At 52.2% G+C, this 19,975-nt stretch overlaps 1 protein-coding gene across 3 annotated transcripts in view; it reads right to left on the bottom strand.

Moving 5' to 3' along the window:
* Positions 1–252: 252 nt before the first annotated feature.
* Positions 253–19,975, bottom strand: part of EEPD1 (endonuclease/exonuclease/phosphatase family domain containing 1) — a 158,436-nt gene continuing 138,713 nt past the window's right edge. For all 3 annotated transcript variants that reach the window (XM_034670469.1, XM_002918652.4, XM_011224196.3), the window contains 5 exons: positions 12,956–13,066; positions 9,349–9,483; positions 6,843–6,981; positions 2,465–2,659; positions 253–971 (listed from right to left, as the gene is read on the bottom strand). In XM_034670469.1, the coding sequence (XP_034526360.1) occupies positions 772–971; positions 2,465–2,659; positions 6,843–6,981; positions 9,349–9,483; positions 12,956–13,066 (780 nt within the window). In that variant the 3' untranslated portion in view covers positions 253–771. The remainder of the gene's footprint in view (positions 972–2,464; positions 2,660–6,842; positions 6,982–9,348; positions 9,484–12,955; positions 13,067–19,975) is intronic.

Below are 19,975 nucleotides of genomic sequence, written 5' to 3'. Positions count from 1 at the left end.
TGCTCAATGTACAAGGCAGTCTCACAAAGGGGTCAGAAGATGAACAGGCTGGGAGGGAGAAGGTCACAGAGTTTATAGTGACCTCAGGGGGTCAACAGGGGTGTGGGAGGCATCTCTGCAAAGTGGGGGGTGTAAAGGAACAGGCTCCCTGGACCACAGCCTCACAGAGGCACCGGAAGTGGGCACAAAACACCCACGGTGGGGCGGGGTGGGGGGATGTCGGGCAACCCTGGGACGCTCACTGCAACCGGGCAGGTTCATCTGTTTATTTTTTCAAAACAAAACTAAAAATCACCACTCAAAATATTTGAGAAGAGTGCTCAACTCAATCACAGTTAAAAGCTTTATGTAACTTGCAGCCAGAGCATCACGGACCAGCGGTCAGCATTGAGCGCTTCTGGCAAAGGGTCGGACAGGGCCTGGAGGCCCGAGACCGCCCTCTCTTGCCCCGTCAGCCCCATTACGGTTCTCCGCATGCTGCCACTCAGGGGCAGCGGCCAGCTGGCCCGCGTCTGCACAAGTGGATGGCAACCCTGGATTACAAGACATCTTGGTTCCCCACTGTGCTTCGGATTTGACCATCCAGCACCTCCCGCCCCCATGAGAGGTCCAAGAACGTCCACAAAGGCGGCAGGCAGGTCGAGGCCCAGGGGCTAGTGTCGTCAGGCCGAAGACCAAATGCAGTTCTGGCTCTGCGCCTTCACCTGGAAGGGTGAACTCCCCTGCCTGCACCCCTCCAGGCTCAGAGGTGGAGAGACAGACTGGGTACCATCACCGTTCGTGCTTAATGTTGGCTTCACTTCGCTCTAAGGTGACCCCGTTGCCATTCCGAGAGCTTTCCTTCTTGTTCCAATCCTTTTCAGTGTAAAACTCCGCTAGCACGGGGCAGTGCTCAGAAGCCACTCCGCCCCAGGACCAGTTATCTGGAATCCAGGGGTTCGTGAGGCCTTCTCTCACTACGGCCCAGTGACCTGGAGGGAGAGGGAAAAGAGACCCAGATATCAGGCTAGTGGCCGGAGGTCTCTGCTGCAGCTCTGCGAGTCAGGGTGCCCTGACAATACCCCTCAGGTATCCAGCCTGCCGGGGCGAACAACAGGTTTTGGCCAATCTGATTTTCTGGACAAGCGAGAGCTTACCATGCAGGCACTGAAATCCCACCGAGGCTAGGCCTCCCACTCATCGCCATACCCATCGGCCTAAGGTTGACCTCCTCCTCGTCATATACCTCTTCCAATCTGAGCAGCGAGAATAAATCTCTGAGGCAGGGTCAAATGTCTCTCAAAGATGGGGTGTCTCATTGTGGTGTTGGTTTGCGTTTCCCTGATGAGTAATGCTGAGGGTCTTTCCACGTACACATTGACGTTTTTCCCAAAGAAGACATACAAATTGACTATTCAGTTCTTTTGCTCCTCCCTGCACCTGAGTTTCTGGAACTTCACAGCAAGGGGACATGCCCTCTGCGGGCGCCCTCCTGGCAGCCTGGGCAGGCTGGGGCCGGCCTCCTGCAGCAGTGCCTTTTGGCACACTGCGTCTCACTAGTTGGAGGACCATCGCTCCTAGTTGGAGGACCTGAGACCCACTTCCTTCATCCTTCAGAGCCTCCCCCGACACAGTCCGACAGCGAAGCAGCACCGAGAGCTGCAAGAACCTGGTGACGCCGTGTGGACTAGAAGTTCTGCTGCTGAGCATCTCGGCTCCAGCTGCCCATGAGGCCCTCACAGGCTGACTCCAGATCTGGTACTTACACAAAGTTTAAACGTCTCACTGAAGTGTAATACGGATAACACGTTGGACTTAGCAAGGCAACCAGGCAGGATTGAGAACCACAGTTCCTGTCGTTCACCAAATGACATTACTGTTACTGTCCTATTTCTAACTAATTGTTTCCTGACTCAAAGTCGGCCCGGCAGGTTACTGGTTTGGGGGTGGTGGGGGCTGCCTGGTAGCACTGGGATTACCCACCGCACCCTGGTCCTCATGCGGTCCGCGTAAAGCCCGCCTCGCATCCGACCATGATGCTCTGAGACATGTCCGCTCATCTCCATGGCTGCCCCTCAGGGCACCGACAGTGGGTCAGGAAACCACAGGCCACAGCACAGCGCCTGAATGTGACGAGGCTTGAGGACTGCTTGCTAACTGACTAAGTGTCCTTAAAATTAGAGTAAGCTATCGGCTCATCTCAGAATCGGTACCTTCCGGGCCTAGAACCAGGTTTGCCAATGCTAAGGATCAGTGAATGCCTTATGATCATTTTTCACAGCCGCCCTTTACTCTTAAGAGGGGCTCTGTTTGAACGACAGTTACAGAGGTGCCTAAACCGTATATGATCCCGTAAATGCCCACAGAGGAGGTAAGATCACTCCCGACCAGAATTATCGAAACAAAGGATCTCGGACTATCATTCGGACAAGTCTCTCTTACTCCACTTCTCAACAGGAGAAAGACTGAGTGACGTCTGCTTTACCTGTGAAAACCTTCTTTAAGCTTTTACTGATCCAGATGTTGTCCAGAGACTTCGAGCCTTGGGGATTCTTGGTGCTGATGTTGGTGAAGGTGTGAGCAGGGACCAGGGGGTAGAATTTTTCTTTCCTCAAGATATCATAGTCACTGCTGTCAGGACCCTGGCCAAAATCCCCTAAGACAATCATGTCTTTTTCTCCTGCAGGTGGAAGAAAGAAAAATCAGGCATTTAAGGAGGCGGTGGGAGGTAAACCCAATACTGATCATAGCCCACAAAGTGGGATCTCGATTCTCTGAGCGGACTCCCCTCGGTCAGGAGTGCATCTGGTTCTCCTCCTTCCAATTTTTCTAAATACCTTGTACAACAAACAAACAAAAAACCCCAACGTACCGACAAGACTTTAAGAGTAGGTTAGTAACACATTTGGAAAAGGGGAGCTATGTGACACAGCGATCACCCCTATTCCAGCTCATGTGTTCCAAATCTTGTGGCAGAAAAAGCCTGAGGGTCTTGCCCGGATATTTAAAAGAGCTTGACAAACATTCACTAGGCACAGTGGGGAAAACCGTGCAAAGATACAAGACGGTAGCCATCTACATGTCAAGGAAAGAGGCCTCAGGAGCAGCCACCCCTGCCCACACCTTGTTCTCAGACTTCCAGCCTCTGGGACAGTGAGACAATAAATTTCTATTGTCTAAGCCACCCAGACTGCTGTATTTTGTTACGGTGGCCTTAAATGACTAATACAGGGCCAGAGTAGGAAGGTTTTCTCTTGAAAGTATTTTCAACATTTCTACCATTGTTGGATGACACTAGAGTAAGTGGAGTCATCACAAAGTATTTCCCAGAGGGAGCAGGCATTCTGGGAGGACAGTGGGTCCCAGCTAGGCTCTGGGATTCCCATCATCTCTGCCTAACCATCACTTCCTGCCCTGAGGTTCCCTCAGGGGAGCCACATTATCATGGGGAGCAGTGTTCCTGTCCTAACTGGCAAGGGAAGCTTTGAGGAAAGCAGTTCATGAATGACAGCCGAATATATCTGAGACACTCAGCAAATCTTTTTCCTGGACATGAATAGGTTTTAGCAATCATGGCTAGAGGTAAAGAAACCTAAAGTGAAATGACACAAGCCACCAGCAGAGGGCGCTCATTCACTGCAGAGGCCACCCTCACCGCTAGAGGCCGGGAGGGACAAAAGGGGATGGGATGAAGGCTGTCCTATGGCTTCACCATGTGGCCTACACGGACGTAATGGCACCTCTACGCTATATCTCAACAACCTCGGTGCCCAACGCAGGACAAGCACACGCTCTCTGAGAAATCAGTGCCAACCTCACCAGGAAAGCAGACTTGAGAACAACTCCTACCCAACCAGCGCTAACGCCCATCCATGAGCCCTCACCTGGTATTGGGCCTTCTCCCCAGGTAAGGAGCTAAGTCTCGGAGAGGTGGAATGCCTTGCCCCAACTCACCAGGCCAGCCCTCAAGTCCAGGGCTCTTCACAAAGAGCTAGGACGGAAGAGCCACGGGGACACAGGTGGCTTTCATCACAAAATCCCGTGTGCCAGGGCCCGCTGCATGACAGACACCCGATAAACACATATGCAATAAATGGATGAATGAGGCACGAGGAAAATCGCAGAATTCAGATGTACTTTTTGAAAGGAAAGATGAAAAAGCTGCCATGTTTAGGAAGGTTATGAGAAATGAGGGAGAAGTTTCCCATACAGTGAGAGAAGTTTCCATTGGGCTGCAGGTCTGAAAAAGTCAGGGCCAAAAAGCCAATTCTGAAACCAGGAGAGATGCTGGTGTCAAAGGTCAACAAACCCAGCTCTGTGTAACTTTGAGAATGAAAATAACAGCTCTCTTTCTGAACGGGCACAGCCCAGTCTCCTACAACTCATCCGCTTTCCGTTAAATTGGTGTTGCTGAGGACATCGACACAGCCCTTGCTTCTGAGAATCCACAGGTGCGTAGAGGCCTGAAGTCTCCTAGAAAGCCATTCCCCTGGGGTGGGCTCCTTAGTTCCCAGGAGAGAGGGGAGAATGCTTGGGGCAGATTTCCTCAGATAGTCCTCCAGATTCGCAGAATGCCAGGGACAAGAGCAGAAGCTGGTGCCCACTGAGGGGTGGTCCGACCCCGATGCCAGGCATTACGACGCACTGTGTTTCACTCCAGCGGAGTTCACAGAGTGCACCCCAGGGGGGTCTTAGAGAAGAGCACTCCATCAGAGGACCAGTCTACACACTCACGTCAACCCAGATGCACACTCCAGACGAAGGCAGAAAGGCCCAGAGTTTGCTAATCGAATTGCTTCTGTTTGCTCTGATAGAAGACTACGGAATAAAAAGCTCAGTCTTTGTTTTAGCTCCACCAGCTCTGCTAATAATCGATTTGCCCCCTGCATCTCGGGCGGGCTGGAGTGCTTCCGGAATCCTTGGGTTGCGGTGTCACCCGTGAACTGGTATTAGTTATAAGCACAAGGACGCAGGGAACATGAGTCACCGTCCGTACCAGGACAAGTCAAGGTAAGCCAGGCTGTGGGTCAACAGTCCCCTTGGCAACTTGGTACAATAACCTGCTCACTCTCTGGGTGTCATAAAAAAAAAACAGCGAGAAGTTACCCGAGAAGTTATCAACCGGCACTTTTCCTTTCTGCTTCCGCATATAGACAAGGAAGCGTTTGAGGTTGAGAACAACAGAAAACGTCCACACATTTTAAAGGCTAGCAGGTCATCCTTTTTAATAAGTTAGAAACTAGCTGTGGGTGAACAATTTCCCACAGAGATGCTTCTTGGATGGAGTATCTTGGCTTAAACACTTTTTTTTTTTTTTTAAGCCCCAAAACTCCTAAGTTAAGTAGAATGTGGCCACAGCACATCCTGGTTCAAAGTGTCAAGTTGCCTATCAGTGTTCATGGCAGCATGACTCACAACAGCCAAAAGACTGAAACTACCCAGGTGTCCATCAACCAGTGAATGGATAAACAACGCAGTAGAGACAGACAATAGAATAAATAGCATTCGGCATGAAAAAGGAAGGAAACACACACACACAGGCTACACCATGGACAAACCATAAAGACAATGTAAGCGAAGTAAGCCAGCCTCGGAAGGACGAATACTGCACGACTCCACTTAGCGCAGGTACCTGGAGAAGTCGAGTTCATAGAGCCACAAAGGAGCAGGGTGGTCGCCGGGGGCTGGGGAAGGGGGCAGCGGGGAATTCAGGCTGAATGGGCACAGAGTTTCAGTTTGGAAACATGAAAACGCTCTGCAGACGGACGGAGGGGAAGGTTGTAAGACCATGTGAGCGTACTTAATGCCACCAAACCACACTTAAAAACGGAGAAGATGGTAAAGGTCACATGTGTCTACGTTACCGCAACAACAAAAACCTTTTTAAGATGTAAATTTATAATGACCAATTTATTTTTATAGCCAGATGCTCATGAATCACCCATGCAAGGGGCCCATCTAGCATGCAAAAGGCTTAGAAAACTAGAGAATATTGGCGATCGTGGAAGAGAATTCTAGGCCTCCAGCTGGAAACCCTCACCTAGAGAGGAGCGGGACTCAGAAAAACCAAGCCAAGCTGACAACAGCCCAGTCTTCACAGCAGCGTCAACTTGCCCTTCCGGGAAGCCCCGCACACGAGAACTTTCTGTATTGCTGGCGCAGAGCCTGGACCCAGAGAGCTGACTCCCTCCCGAAGCTCTGCTCTTCTCAGCGTTCTGGTATCGTCTGAGTCAGTTCCTGCCTGCCGAGCCCCTCCTATGTGCGGGGTTCGTCCACAGACAGTCATCGAGGCCACCGGGCACCCGTGGGAGGCGAGCACTGACCATTCCCCCACCAGGTGGGCTTAAGTGGTGTGGGGCTCGCCTGAGGTCCTGGTGCTACTGAAGGAGCCGAGACGAGCATCCGGAACTGCTGAGAGCACCAGGGCTCCTTCAGGGCAACCTGCACCCCACCAGGGAGAACAAGTCTACTTGAGCTCCTCAGGACTTTCCCGTCCCCTGTCACCCGCGGTCTCGCTCTCACAAGACAAGCATGTGCACATCTGCAGGTGGTCCCACCGCAGCGGCAACTGAAGCAGGAGGACTGGTCACGAGGGCAAGTGGCCTCACTTTTCCCCCCCGATCCTTTCCATCAAAGAGGCTGAAGAGCCCCAAAGCCAATACCGCGGGACGTGCCTGGCAGGCTCGCCAAGACAAAGATGTCACCATGCACAGGGGTGGTGGTTTTCTGCACCCTCAGTATGCACCGCTGCTGACTGCCGGGTCAGCCTAAGGGATCGGAGAGATGCTTGGAAGAGGCAACCCCTGCCTGCCCCCCAGAAGTGGGAGCTGTTGGCCCGGCCACGGAGCAAGACCATTTCCTACCTTTCAGGGTTTCCTGCAAGGTCTGTACAAAGCTAGCCAAGCGGTGGCTGTCACTGTGGTTCCTGCTCAGATTCTCGCCCCCAGGGAGGGTCGAGGTTGCCAGGTGAAGGTTCACAAGGGTCAAGTCATTACTTCCCACCTGAGGCAAGAGGAAACAAAGTGACAGGGACAGGCTCAGAGGTCATATTTCCTGTATTCGTTACCTCCGACTTACAAATAGCTTCTTGCACGATGTTGACAACAGCCAGCTCAAACCAGGCTGACTCACACACCCAGAGCTAAGGCAAGGTGCTTCAGTGTTTGATTTTTTTTCTGAGATACCTGGAGGACCGAAACCTACCCTGTTCTATCAGTCCACGCCCCCACCCCCATCACATCCTCTACTCCAACTCAGGGTCTAGAAAACCAGGCCCATCTGGAAAAGCCAGGTTTTGGTTTTTGTTTTTTCCTTTTAAACAAGGACAAAGGAGGAGGCAGCGGCAGCTCTAGCATCTGGTCGTTAACCAAGACTGGGTTCTTACCCTCTAGGGCCAGCCTATGATCCCTCTGCCCAGACCCCCTTCTGGGACCCACCTCCTTCCCCACCCCACCCACCCCCACTGCCTTCTTTTCCCTCCAGAAGCCGCACTGCTCTGATGCTCACTTTCACCAGATTTCAAATGTGTCAAACAGGAGAGCTGGCTGAACCTCGGCAGCACAGGCTATGCCCAGTCCTGCACCCCCAGAGTGTGGGCCGCGGTGGGCAGGTGCACCCCCCAGGGTGCTGGGCGCCATGGGCAGGTGCAACCCCCCAGGGTGTGTGCCACGGTAGGCAGGTGTACCCCCCCAGGGTGGGGGCCACAATGGGCAGGTGCAACCCCCCAGGGTGCGGGGCATGGTGGGCAGGTGCACCCCGCCCCCGGGGTGCGGTGGGCAGGTACAGGAACATGCAGTCAGAGCTGGTCTCCCGAGCACAGCAGCATTGCTCAGCTGCTCGGGGTTTGGCAATCCTGCCCTTCCGTTTGTCATGGCAACAAACACTAAACACTGCCAGGGAGGAAAGGGGTGCAGGGGGAGCCCCCAGGAAGTAGAGGCTGCCAGTTTCACCTTACACACATGACCCCAGTTTGCCCACCACCACCCAGCCTGGTGAGCTCTCTGCATCTGTGGCTCTGACCACAGAGGAACTACCGTGAGGCCACAGGCAGGGAAACCCAGCCGGAAACAAGCCCCATGTCCATACCATACCACCTGCCAGCCTAGAATGGGAGATGAAGGACAGGCGGCTGAACGCCTGTCTACGCACTTTAAAGGATCCAGGCCAACAATTCATGACATGGTAGCATTTTCTCGTTGGCCACTAAAAACAGCCAGCCTGTGAGAGACACTGGTCTGGCTGTGGCCTCATCAGGTCAGAGCAAGCATCACCACTTTTACATAAACAAGACACCCAGTGTGGTGTTAGGAGCATTTAAAAATGGTAACTGGCTGATTTTACACATCTGTCTCCTAAGCATAATCTACAGACACCCCTAGATGTGTGTGTACACAGAACACCAGCAACTTTGCAGCCAGGGGCATGATCTTGGGCTAGACCCCAACCAGAGCCAATACAGCCCCCAAAACATGGGCTGCCCCAGCCAAGGGCTACCAGAGACTGTGCTGTGGTTTGAGGCAGTGCTCAGGGTTCAGAACTGCTCTGGAGCACACAGAAGGGGGTCCTCAAACACCCAGCAGGTGGCTTCCGAGGCTCTGTGGCAAGGGCCCGCTCCTGCTCGGCCCTGTGATTGCACAGGTAAGTGCCATGGGGATCAGGTCGATTGAGTGCTGACCGGGTGATCTGTTGGCTGCTGGCTTCCTTTTCCTCCTTGTGCCCAGCTTGTGAATGTTCGCTGCTCAGGAACACCCCCAGGGTAGTCAGAGAGACCACTCAGATCAGTCTGCTGCTGCTCCCCAGGCTCACACTGGGGAGGGCTCATCTGGAGAGGTCAGTGGTAGGGTGCCCCGACCCCACAGTCCAGAAGCTCCTCTTGAATCCCCTGTGAGCCCAATGAACCCTTCAGGGTCAGCCCCTTCCCCCTAGTAAGGAGAAGGGGGTCCCCAGACAAGTTCTGCTATCCTCTCATCCAGTGATTTCCAAAGGTCAGAGGGGTGAAGAAGCCCTAAAGATGCCTTTGGAAAATGGGCAGTCCTGGGCCCTATCCCAGAAATTCTGTGTGTTTAGGGTGGGGCCAAGGAATTTCTGATTTTAAGAAAATTTCCCCAGGTGATTCTGACGTGTGTGAGGCTAGGGAGCCAGCCACCTGCTCTCCTTCCTGCCCAGATGCCAGAGTTATCAGAGCTAGAGTCCCCCAGAATCCCTATCGTTTCTGCCCTGGACAGGTTCATCAGCCAAGGGAACCCCAAGAGTACATGCTGACCGGACCCTCGGAGAGAGCAGATGAGGCTGCTCTGGATCACAGTTTAGAAAGGGAATATGTGTTCCCCCCATGTTAGAAGTAGACCTTCACAGCAACGCAAATGGTACCTTGAACCGTGCAAGGTACGGGCTGGGCCCCATCGGCTTCCCATGCCCATTACCAGGCGAACTTTCCTGCGAGGTGCTGTCTCTCAGCTCCACCCCGGCCGTAGCATCCCACAGGAATCCAGAGAACCCGGCCCCCTGCAGGAGAAGAGGAGGTGTCAGTTCGGGGACCAGTCTGTTCTGTGGCAGGGCTCAGCCCCAACCTGGGGGAAGAGGCAGGAGAAGCCAGGAGGAGACCAGGGGGCTCTGCACTGGGTCCTGAGATCACATGCACTGGGACTGTTTCTGAAACACAAGCATACCCCAATACCCCAAAAGCCACAGCGCATTCCTCCTTGCCTCCTGCCCCCACTTTCCCACGCTGCCAATTTCAGAGTTTTGTGTGCAGCTAGGGTGCTTGCGCTCTTACCTTTTGGGGAGTGAAAGGAAGGGAAGCCCCGACTAAGCACAGAGTTATCTTTTCAATCATCACATCCCATGAGATAGACATTCACACCCCTGTCCACCAGGCAGGGACTCAGCTGCTCAGAGAGGTTAGCTAACTTCCCTAAAATCCCACAGCTGGTAAACATCAATGCTGAGAAGCAAACAGAAGACTCCAAAGGGCGGGCTTTGCTCACTGATGAGTTGCAGCTTACAAGCACCAGTCCGTAGCACCTAGGGAATCCTCCATAAATATTTGCTGGATGGATGGAAGTCAGTGCTAACAGTCACCACACAGGGACCTGCAGCCCTGGGACAGTGGCCTGTGAGGGCCAGCAGGTGGTGGCAGGAATGTCCTGAGGCCTGGTGCTAACCGCTGCAGATAGGCCACTCTGAATCTGCCCAATTCTCGCTGCTGTCCCTTCTGGAAAGAGGAAAAAGCTTCCTCTCCCCACTCCATCCCAGCATCCACAGGCTCGGCTGCTGGAGCTTGGCAGTAGGATCCATGGCATCACGGGAAGGGCCAGCAACACGCACTGCTAAAGGAGAGGAAGGGACTCTGCGCAAACCAAGTGGCCTCTGCTGAGTCCCCAATGTCTGCGCAGGTCCCAGCCCCACACCTGGGCTCAGCACCTCAGCTAGACCAACTCCTGTTGTGGAGAAGGGAAGGAACGAACAGGGAACCGTGCAGGCTGTGCACTGCGATTTGTAACCACAGGCCTGCCCGCCCTCTAGCGAGAGCCCCAGTTTAAGAACTGGAAGACCCAGAGCTCAGGGCCACCTGTGTCACTCCACCGTGGGACCACGGAGCCTTCTATTTTTCTAAACGTATTTCCTCGGATATAAAGTGACAGAAATGGGATCTGCCCTTTACTCTTCAGAGGGTCATCTTGCCATTTACTGTTTCTCAAGCAGAGGTGCCCGAGTAACCTTCCTCATGTACCATGCAGGTGGCCAGCTCTCAAACAATACAAGTATCATTTAGAAACCTTCCATGGCTCCCCGGTATGCACCAGCCACAGCCTGAGGAGCCCAGGTAGGCACCTGCCTATTCAGTCTGCCCTTCTCACCTGCTCACCTGTGTGCCCAGCAGCACCGGGCGTTTCTGGGAGCCTCTCCAGAACCCCCCCTGACCCAGGCGGCCCCTGGCTCCAGGCGAGCTGTCCCACCCCCACGCGGGGCAGCGGGAGGTCGGGTTAGGGCCAGAGCACCACCTGGGTTCGGGCCTGACAGCACCGCGTGGCCGCTAGAGCACTTCAGGCAAATAGTCTTGTCTTACAGAGCTCTGTGCTCTCGTCTACCGATGGCCCTCTGGCTGTGGGGCGAGGCCTGGAGGCCTGAACAGAGACGCCTGACGTCATCTCAGGCGTTAGGGAAACGGCAGTTGCTGCTGCCACTTGCCCACGGTTGTCTAAGGCAGATGGAATGTGTGCAACTTGTAGATACAATTTGTTAAACAGCATTTAAAAGCATTTTAGCTTATCTGTCCAGATTTAAAAGTCAGGAAACTTCACATTAAAACCTAGATACTTGTATCGTTTGAGAGACGGAGAGATCGGTCCACACGAGGCCCACAGGCCCCCATGGCAACAAGGGCATGACGAGCCAGCCGCAGCCTGCGACAGGCGTGTGGGCTTCTAGTCAGCACAGTCCGGCCAGCCTGCTGCCTCACACGGGCCCCGCCAGGTCCGGGCCCGTGTTTGGTTAACCGGGCATTTCAATGCACATGATCCTTTTAAATCCTACAGCCACCCAGTGATTGATTGAAGGAAAGGGAGATTGCTCGCATTTTAGAGATGGAGGAATTGAGGCTGAAAAGTTGAAGTGTCTTGAACTTGGGTCTCCCGGCAACTGCACACCATCCTCCAACGGCCTTGCTGCCCCAACCTGGAGTAGGGCTTCCCACCTGGTGCCTCCAATGGGCTGTGAGCACCCGAGGGAGGGGTTCCATCCACTCAGGAAGGATTCTCACCCCAGGCTTGCAATGACTAAAAACAGGCAGGGCTGGGTCCCTGGGTCTGTTTTTCTCTCCAACGTGGATCTGGCATGTGGCACAGTGCCTGGCACGTAGTAACCTTTCTAATGATTTCTCAGTGGATAAATAGTGTTCAATGGACTATGAGAGCCCAGTGAACCTACATACGTATAAAGTGCCTTTTTTTTTTTTTTTAAAGGCAAGGTGGCATTTTACTTCTATATGGACTGAGAAGGGACAGCCATGGGCTACAGAGGTAAAGACTAGATACATCCCAATTTGGCTTAATTTCCAGCCTATGGGGACATGTACACTGGCTGTCACCTATATAGTAACCGTTTACACTCCAAAACATAAGACCCAGAAAAATAGATTAACATCACATTTTTAAGTAGTAGCTTTAAAAAGAAAGCTTATTGTCCATAAATGACTGGATACTTTTAATCCATTATGTATTTATAATTCAAATCCCCACATCTCAATATCACTCACATAAATGCTGTTCCTATGTGTTTATAAACACGTTAGGTATACTAGAGAAGAAAGTACAACGTGTGTATTTATAGAAGAACTACGTAATGACAGTTTCTGACTCATGATGAACTTTTGGAAGTCTATTTTAAAATCTAAAACCCCACTAGTATCAAACATTCCAAGTGAGTAAAAACTGGTCACGAACAGATCTGTAAGAGTGAAACGTACCTCTCCAGCACCCCCAGCCACAGGGGAAATACCATCGAAAGAACATTCAAAATGAAAATCTGCTCAAAATGTCCACAGAACATTTCCATGCACACAATTTCTACCACTGAAAGCAAATGCTTCACGTATGAATTAAGCAAATCTGAAGTTTTCAGTCAATGAACAATGGGCTCTCCACAAACTTGGCAGAAGATGGAACCGTGGAGACGGGATTAACAGGACAAAGGACAGAAATACCCCATTTGCAGCCTTGGCTCCAGACAGGATTTCTCCTCTCCTCCCAACACCCTACACTCCCATTTCCGTCTGGGCAGCGGTCCATTCCCGATCTAAACGTGAAACAGGAACCAGGGCATTTTGAAATGAATGGCAAAGCACTCAGAAATGTGCAGAAACACAGAATTGCATCAAGGATGTTGGCAAAGGAAATTTGTAAATGCCTGTGATTAGGGAAAGAGGAGGTTTCAATAAGATGCATATAAAAATCCAGGTTTTGCAGATGGCGGGTACCTTCTGGAGCTGAGTGGAGGGCATGTCGGCAACAGCGGCCTTCCAGCATCCCCGGGGCCCCTTCCACTTGCGGATGTTGGGCAGGATAGGCTGGTTTAGCTCCGTGCAGAACTGCAAAGACAGTACAAGTCAGTGTGTGTTCCTGCCTAAAGCACCCGCGGCTGGAGGCAGCCAGAGGGGCCAGGAAGTGCCCGACCCGGACGCATCGGCCTCATTCAGAGACTTGTCGGACTTTCTCCCTGTGTTCGCAAGGTTTGTGAAGACCCAGAGGACTCAAAAGCCCCACAAACTAAAAAGCGAACTATCTATAAAACACACAATTATCACCTGGCGGAGGGGTTCCCAGTTCATAGAAATCCATTCTTTTTGTAACATTTTAGTACAAATAGCTCAAAATGAGTCATCAGAATCCGTTTTATCCTCGTAAAACCAGTGGTTTCAAGATCCTGGCCGGATGGGGCGGGGGTTCCAGGGAAGGGGTACAGATCGGTATCAAGTGGGGAGGAAGGAAGAGGAATTCATGGGGTCTTTTCTCCCCAGAACTTAGCTTAGAGGTGGAAAAACGGACCCCCAGCTTCACCCTGAACTACCACACTGTTCACTTTGTTTCTCTCCGGAGGAGGAAGCCCTACCGCCACGGAAGGCTACCGCACCCCCTGTGTGTTTGCAGAGCCTGCTGCTGTTCGCTTGTGTTCCGCCAAAATGGCACGAGAACCGTGAAGCCACTGGGTCACCAAGGCAGAAGAAAACTGCCCAGGCCAAGTCAATGAGGAGTTAAAAAACTACGTGCTTCAAAATATGTGGCTCAGTTCCTCCACTGCACGCCTCAGACAGAACCCAGACTCTGGAGGTTGGTTTTCTTGAGGGGTCCCCAGAATGTGTCACGCTTGGGTTTAGTTTTTGAGATGTTCACACATCTGGTTCTGCCCCTTCCTGGTGACACCGTCTGTCTGTCCCTTTGCTTCATGTACCTGGGAGCAATGTCTCTCTCCTCTTTCTCTGCCCGGCCCTACAGGTGAGTTTTCCGGCTTCCTCCAGCACCTCACCCCTCTCTCTTCAACGAGCTGCCCTTAACTAGTCTTCCTTGGCTCCTCAGCTTCAGCTTGCACCTCTGTCCCACAGACCCCCAAATCTGTACCTGCAGCTCGGATTCCTCTCCTGAGGTTTGAACAGTATTTTGACAACCCTTTTCCCATTTCCACCTGAAGGTCTCCACGAACCACAAAGAGACCAGCCCTCTCCCACCCCCATTCCCATCTCAGGTCCTGGCCTCGTCCCTCTGCTCGGCCTCTTCCCTTTCCTCCCGGGTCCCATCCCTCACCGGGCCTGGCCCACCCATTCTACTGTCACACGTGTCCAGAGCTCCCTCTCTTTGTTCTCTAGTTCCACGGCCGCGGCCCGTTTCAGAGCCCCATCTTCTCTCGCCTGGGTCACCAGCAGAGCTGTGAAGTTCTCCTGTCTCTGTCATTCAATCCCCCTCCATCTGTCCCTGGATAAGTTGTGATGGCCATGCTGACACACTACCCCTGTGGTTCTTCAAGTGTGGCCCGGAGCCTGGGAACTTCAGCCTTCCCTGGGAACTTGTTAGAAATCCTCTGGCCCCATCCTAGACCTACAGGATCAGAACCGCGAGTAAGGCCCCGCGATCTGCTTTTAACAAGCCCTCCAGGTGATTCTGATGCCCGCCAAGGCGGGAGAGCCACTGCAGCTGCCCCCCCACGCAGGCAGCTCAGGGCGGGGGTGGGGGGGTGCAAACAGCTCTCAGCTGTCAGCCCCTCACAGGAACAGCTCCGTGGCACTGAGCTGCATTCCATTTTTTTAATAATTTTTTATCATGTTAGTCATCATACAGTACATCCTTAGTTTTTGATGTAGATTTCCATGATTGTTTGCGTATAACACCCAGTGCTCCATGCAATACGTGCCCTCCTTAATACCCATCACCAGCCTGTCCCAGTCCCCCACCCCCTCCCCTCTGAAGTCCTCAGTTTGTTGCATTCCTGGCCCTTCCTGGGAGTGCTCTCACAGGGCCTATGAGAGGGAGAGGAGGCAGCCCTCCCCGGGGAAGGGAGGGCAGATGACAGGAGGTCTCCTTTAGATAAGTGCTATTCTCAGGGTTCTGCTTTGACAGACAAATAAGTGTCGGCCTTTTCCTAACTGCAGACAACATAAAAGCAGGGACTGTTCCCAAGTCCCCATCATAAAGCTCACCTGGCACAGAGCAGGACGGCCAGGGACCCTCTCTGAGCATCTGCTGGTGAACCAGGAAGCTCCAGGGAGGCCGGCACTCCTCAAATCCGTGCATGACACACACTTCCTGCAGCTCCTCATCTCAATAATTGCCTCAATTTGAATCTGACTTTGAGTTTGCCTGCGAAGTGTTCTCTTTGGGATTTGGTCATCGGTGCTTTTACTGGAGCTAAGTGGTTGTGGACAGTGCTGTTCCTAATGGGGCCTTCACCCCAGATGGGTCCCCTTGGCCAGATGGTCCTGGCTGGAAGCCATCCCTGGATGGGAAATGAAGCACTTTGGAAAATGCAGCCGGAATGTACTGACAATAACTTTAGGGATCCAGCGAGGAAATGTACTCCACAAAGGGCCCAATCTCCTGCGGGGGAATCATCTGCTTGCTGAGTGATCATTACAGCCAAATCCAAGAATCATTAGAAAGGAGAGCAGCTCCTAATTCCTATCTGGTGCTTCGCTCTTCTCCACACAGGGAGTCCCGCACCTGGCTGCTCCCCCAAATCTCCCAGGAAGCACCCTGGGGGGAAGGGCTCTCTTTTTCAAAAGCCCCTTCAGGTGATCAACCAACCAGCCAGATTAGAGAGCCCCAGGGCTTGGGGGACCCCACTATGCTGGGAAGGGCTCCATGCGGGCGCCACAAATCTCATCGTTCCTAACCCTCACAGGACCTTCAGATACCCGAAGACGGGCAAAGCAGCCGTGCACACTGCACACGCCAGCCCCGCGTAAACACTCTGCACTCCTGGCAATGCCGCTTTGACCGGGAGGGTTAGAACGGGAAGAGGTGGCACGGGCCGACGCCGCTCTCCACGCTTACTGCTCTCTGAGATGACGGCCTTTGGGGCCTCAAGTCTGCTGGTCCAGGTGTGATCACAGGATCATTTGGGAGCTCATTAAACACGCAAATTCTCAGGCCCCACCCAACCGGCTGAATTAGAAACTCGGGGCTGGGGTCAGGTGATCTGCATTGTAAGAGCCCCTCCAGGCGACTCTGACACAGGGTGAAGTTGGTGTTTTCGGATGAAGGAAAGACATTCTCCTTTCATTTTCTATCTAAAAGCCTTTCTTTCACAGGTAAACTCTTAAGAGATTTAAGGAACCATAAGTCCTGAACCTTAAGGGCCATCTACACTTTGGACATCTGAAGCCTTGCCCTTGATAACCTCGCTCAGCCCACAGAGTTAGATGAGCCCCGTCTACACCGCCTTCTTCAGTAGTTCCTATGTTTTTGGACACAATTGGCAGCATCGACCTCAGTTGGGAGTCTGTTAGAAATGCAAAGTCGCAGGCTCACCTCAGGCCTCTTGCACCGAAATAGGCATTTTCACAGGATCCCAGAGTGATTTACAAGTTCGGCAAGTGTGAGAAGCCTGCTCAGAGCTTTCCTGTTTTGTATACCTCATTCCTATCAGCACCCCCAACCAGCCCCCATGACGCAGACAGCCTGCCGGTTACTCCTGAGTGAGAGGCAGCACAGAAACGCTAAACCAAAATGTGAATTTACGTTCAAGATTACACAGTGGCTAAGTCTGAGGGGACGGTCCGAACTGAGGTCTACCTCCCGCGGCCCTACCTCCCGGCAGGACAGGTGAAATAGCAGGAGCAGGGGGGGCCCCCCGGCAGAGGCCAGCCACCTTACTGAAGCTTACATCCTTTCTCCTAAAAATGTCCCAGGAAAACAAAAGCATCCTCTGAGAGCCCTCAAGCTGAACTGTGCCTAAAACTGTTTTACGTAGAACAGTGGGTTCTCAAATTTTCTGCTTCACCCAAGGAGAAGGCAGAAATAATACTCTCCTAGGTAAAAGAGGCTCACCAGGTCAGAAAGGGTGGAAACGGGGAGATGTGCATGACGGGGAAGAAGTCTCCCAGGTAACTGGCCTGCACAGACTACCCCTCGCCAATGTGTTTCTAAAAGCCCGTGGGCAGCCCAGCCCCTGCCTCCATCAAAATCACGCTGGTTCTTGTTTTTAAGACCACAGACTTGTGAACGTCATCCTTTGCCGACTCGGAATCTGGGAGGTTAGGGCCAATCTGGGCACTCTCACAAGAGCCCCCGAGCAACTTTAAAATTTGAACAGCTCAGCGAGGCTCGACAATTGCTGATTTTGAACTCAGCCTTCCTAGTTTTCATACCTGTGGTCTAAAAAGACAGTTTTGACTATTCGAAACAAACATACCATTTTGGCTATCGCCCCACACCGTGAAAGCATCTGAGTGGCTCTTCTCAGCGAGTCCTGGGAGAGAACAGAAGGCAGCCCACCCAAAGCATGGTGCACGGGAGGCACGCTGCAGATCCTGGCCGAGCCAATGAGTCAAAGGGATGTTTCCCAAGGATCCCGAGCATGGCTTCTCTCTCCCGGGGTAAGTCACGAGAACGACCATGGGCAGGACTTGTTTCTCTAGCCTCAGGCCAAATAGGGGTGATATCCTCATTCTTCAGCACCAGCCCCACAACCAGCTGGTCAAGATGGCAGAACACTGGATCAACTCCATATCCACCCTACCCCTTGGCTGGGCAAGAGGGGGCCTCAAAGTCAGACATTTTAACTCCAATCTACAAGATGCCCGAGGCGCTGGCGTTTAGGCACGTCAAGTCCTAAAGGAAAAGAGTCCTTGGGCTCTGTTTTCGATGTGCCACACCTTGGGTCTGCCCTGGATCAGCTCACTCTGCTTATCTCTGCAAGTGACAGGAGGGTTCCAAGACTGGAGACTAACCGTGTTTTGTTTGTGGACCTTTGGACTTCTTTCTTTCTATTCCTCCCCATTCCTGAAATGCATATTCCTTACTCATCTGGTCCTGAGTGAGAAACAAACAGGAAAGGCATTCCAACTTCCCTCGGTGGCCTCTCCAGCCACCACCAAGCTCAGGGATCCGTTCATCGCCCCTGTCCGGTTCAGTTAGAATGAAACCCGGGGCTCTGGGAGCTAGGTATAAAGATGTGTTATAGTGGTGACCGCACAGTTAGCCAGAGATGGAGTATCAAGGGTACTGGCTGGCATTTCCAAAGCCAACTCCAAACGGCCACCCTGATCCTGCTTCCTGGATGGTGGGGGAAGGGTGTTTTCACTCAGAACCCTCTGGGTCAAATTTCCAGATAAACTTGCTTTGCTTTGAGTTGCTTGTTTTGCTTGCTTTTCAGAGTGTGGAGGTGACTTCTCCTTGACAATGAGTTTTCCACCCGTGAACCACCCATTTTCCCTGCGCACTCAGTGGCTTGGCTGCTATTGAGAGCGCAGTATATGATGGCTAAAGCAGCACAGGTGAGCTCTCCTTTAAGAAGATAAATTGCCATCATCAAATAAAGATGTCCCTGTTTTAGACCATGCGAGGTCAAGAGACCGAAACTTCATTTGAATACTATAGAAACCGGAGCAAATAACAGAGACAACATTTTTGTAATGTTGATAGTAAGCAAGGGCTTATCATTTGCCAGGATCTTCAAGGGCAGAAATGTTACAGACAATAATAGAAGCCAGTACATCTATGGGCATTGGTGAAGGATCATTTAGAGTGAAACAAAAGATTGGTTAAGGTCATTAAAAAATGTCCGCGTACTCAGAGAAAACACCAATGCAAAAGCAAAGTACATCTGAGTGCCAACTAAATACTAATCATGTTTGGCCTTCTAAGTATAACGAGTCTATTACAAAGTTTTCCTGGGATATTTAGACTTTAAAAAGTTGATATTTTGAAGGCCTACAGGGTAGCTGTGTCCTCAGTTCTTTTGCTTGGTTGAACTAGGAGCTAAGTGCCTTCACGGTTCTCAGAGGTCTTACTGGCCCTGGCGCACCTCTCTGCAGGGCGGGGGCTCACACACAGCGTGCAACATGGACATAAAGCAAAAGCGAAGAGTCTTTAAACTCTCTTTCTGCCTCAATCTGTCCAAAAGAGAAAAAATTTACTCGTCAGCTTATGCCCTATGTTCCCGCAGAGCCAGGACCATCATAGAAGAGAGAAGCCCCGGTCTTAGGTCAGTGCAAACACAGGCACGTATCCAGGTGCAACGTGGGACAGCAATGTGGGGGGGGGGGCTCCAGGGCGCTGAGCCCCTCTCCCAATACAGCTACGGCACTGCCTATCATGCCCTTTCCTAGAGGGCCACAAGTCCGCGGAGGGAGGGAGTGCAGGTCATTCTCTCTGCTCCTGGAGGGCTCACTGAGCAACTACCATTTTCCATTATTGAAAAAAAGAACTGGGCTTGTTTCCTCCTAGTTTTGGAAGTTTCCTCAGCGAGCCACATTCCTCTGGTGGGCTGGAAGAAGAGGAGGAGCTTTGGGACCCTGGGTCTCAGTCTCCCCATCTATAAAGTGTAGGGATGAGAGGAGATGACCCCACCTAAGGGTATTTCCAGCTCCAAAACTGTAGGATTCTAGAACTCCGGGAGGAGAGGGTGAGAGAAGAGGGAAAGGCAGAGGAGGGATGGGTGAGGGAAGTGTAAAGACAGGAGAGGGAATACAAGATTCTCACAAACACTAAAACTCCTTTCTCCCTCTTTCTCTGAGATAATCGCTGCATGAACTCCGTGAAGAAGCTGATTGTGTTGACAGGACATTGGGTGAACTTTCCAAAGGCTTTACCCCACACAGGGAGAGTGGATTCCACTCCTCCAAAAATGGCATCGGCTTCCCTTCATGTCGCCTAGGCCCCACCCAAAGTCCCCTCGCTAAACTGCCCGGAGTAAGAGCATAGTTTTAATAGGCAGTAATTCTAATAGGTAAGGTTTGGCTACATCCAACAACAGTAAGAAACACAGGTGGCCAACACTCTACCAG

Source organism: Ailuropoda melanoleuca, chromosome 1 (assembly GCF_002007445.2).
Source record: "Ailuropoda melanoleuca isolate Jingjing chromosome 1, ASM200744v2, whole genome shotgun sequence".
NCBI lineage: Eukaryota > Metazoa > Chordata > Mammalia > Carnivora > Ursidae > Ailuropoda > Ailuropoda melanoleuca.
The sequence above is the reverse complement of the archived record's forward strand: the minus strand, read 5'-3'. Positions and strand labels throughout refer to the sequence as shown.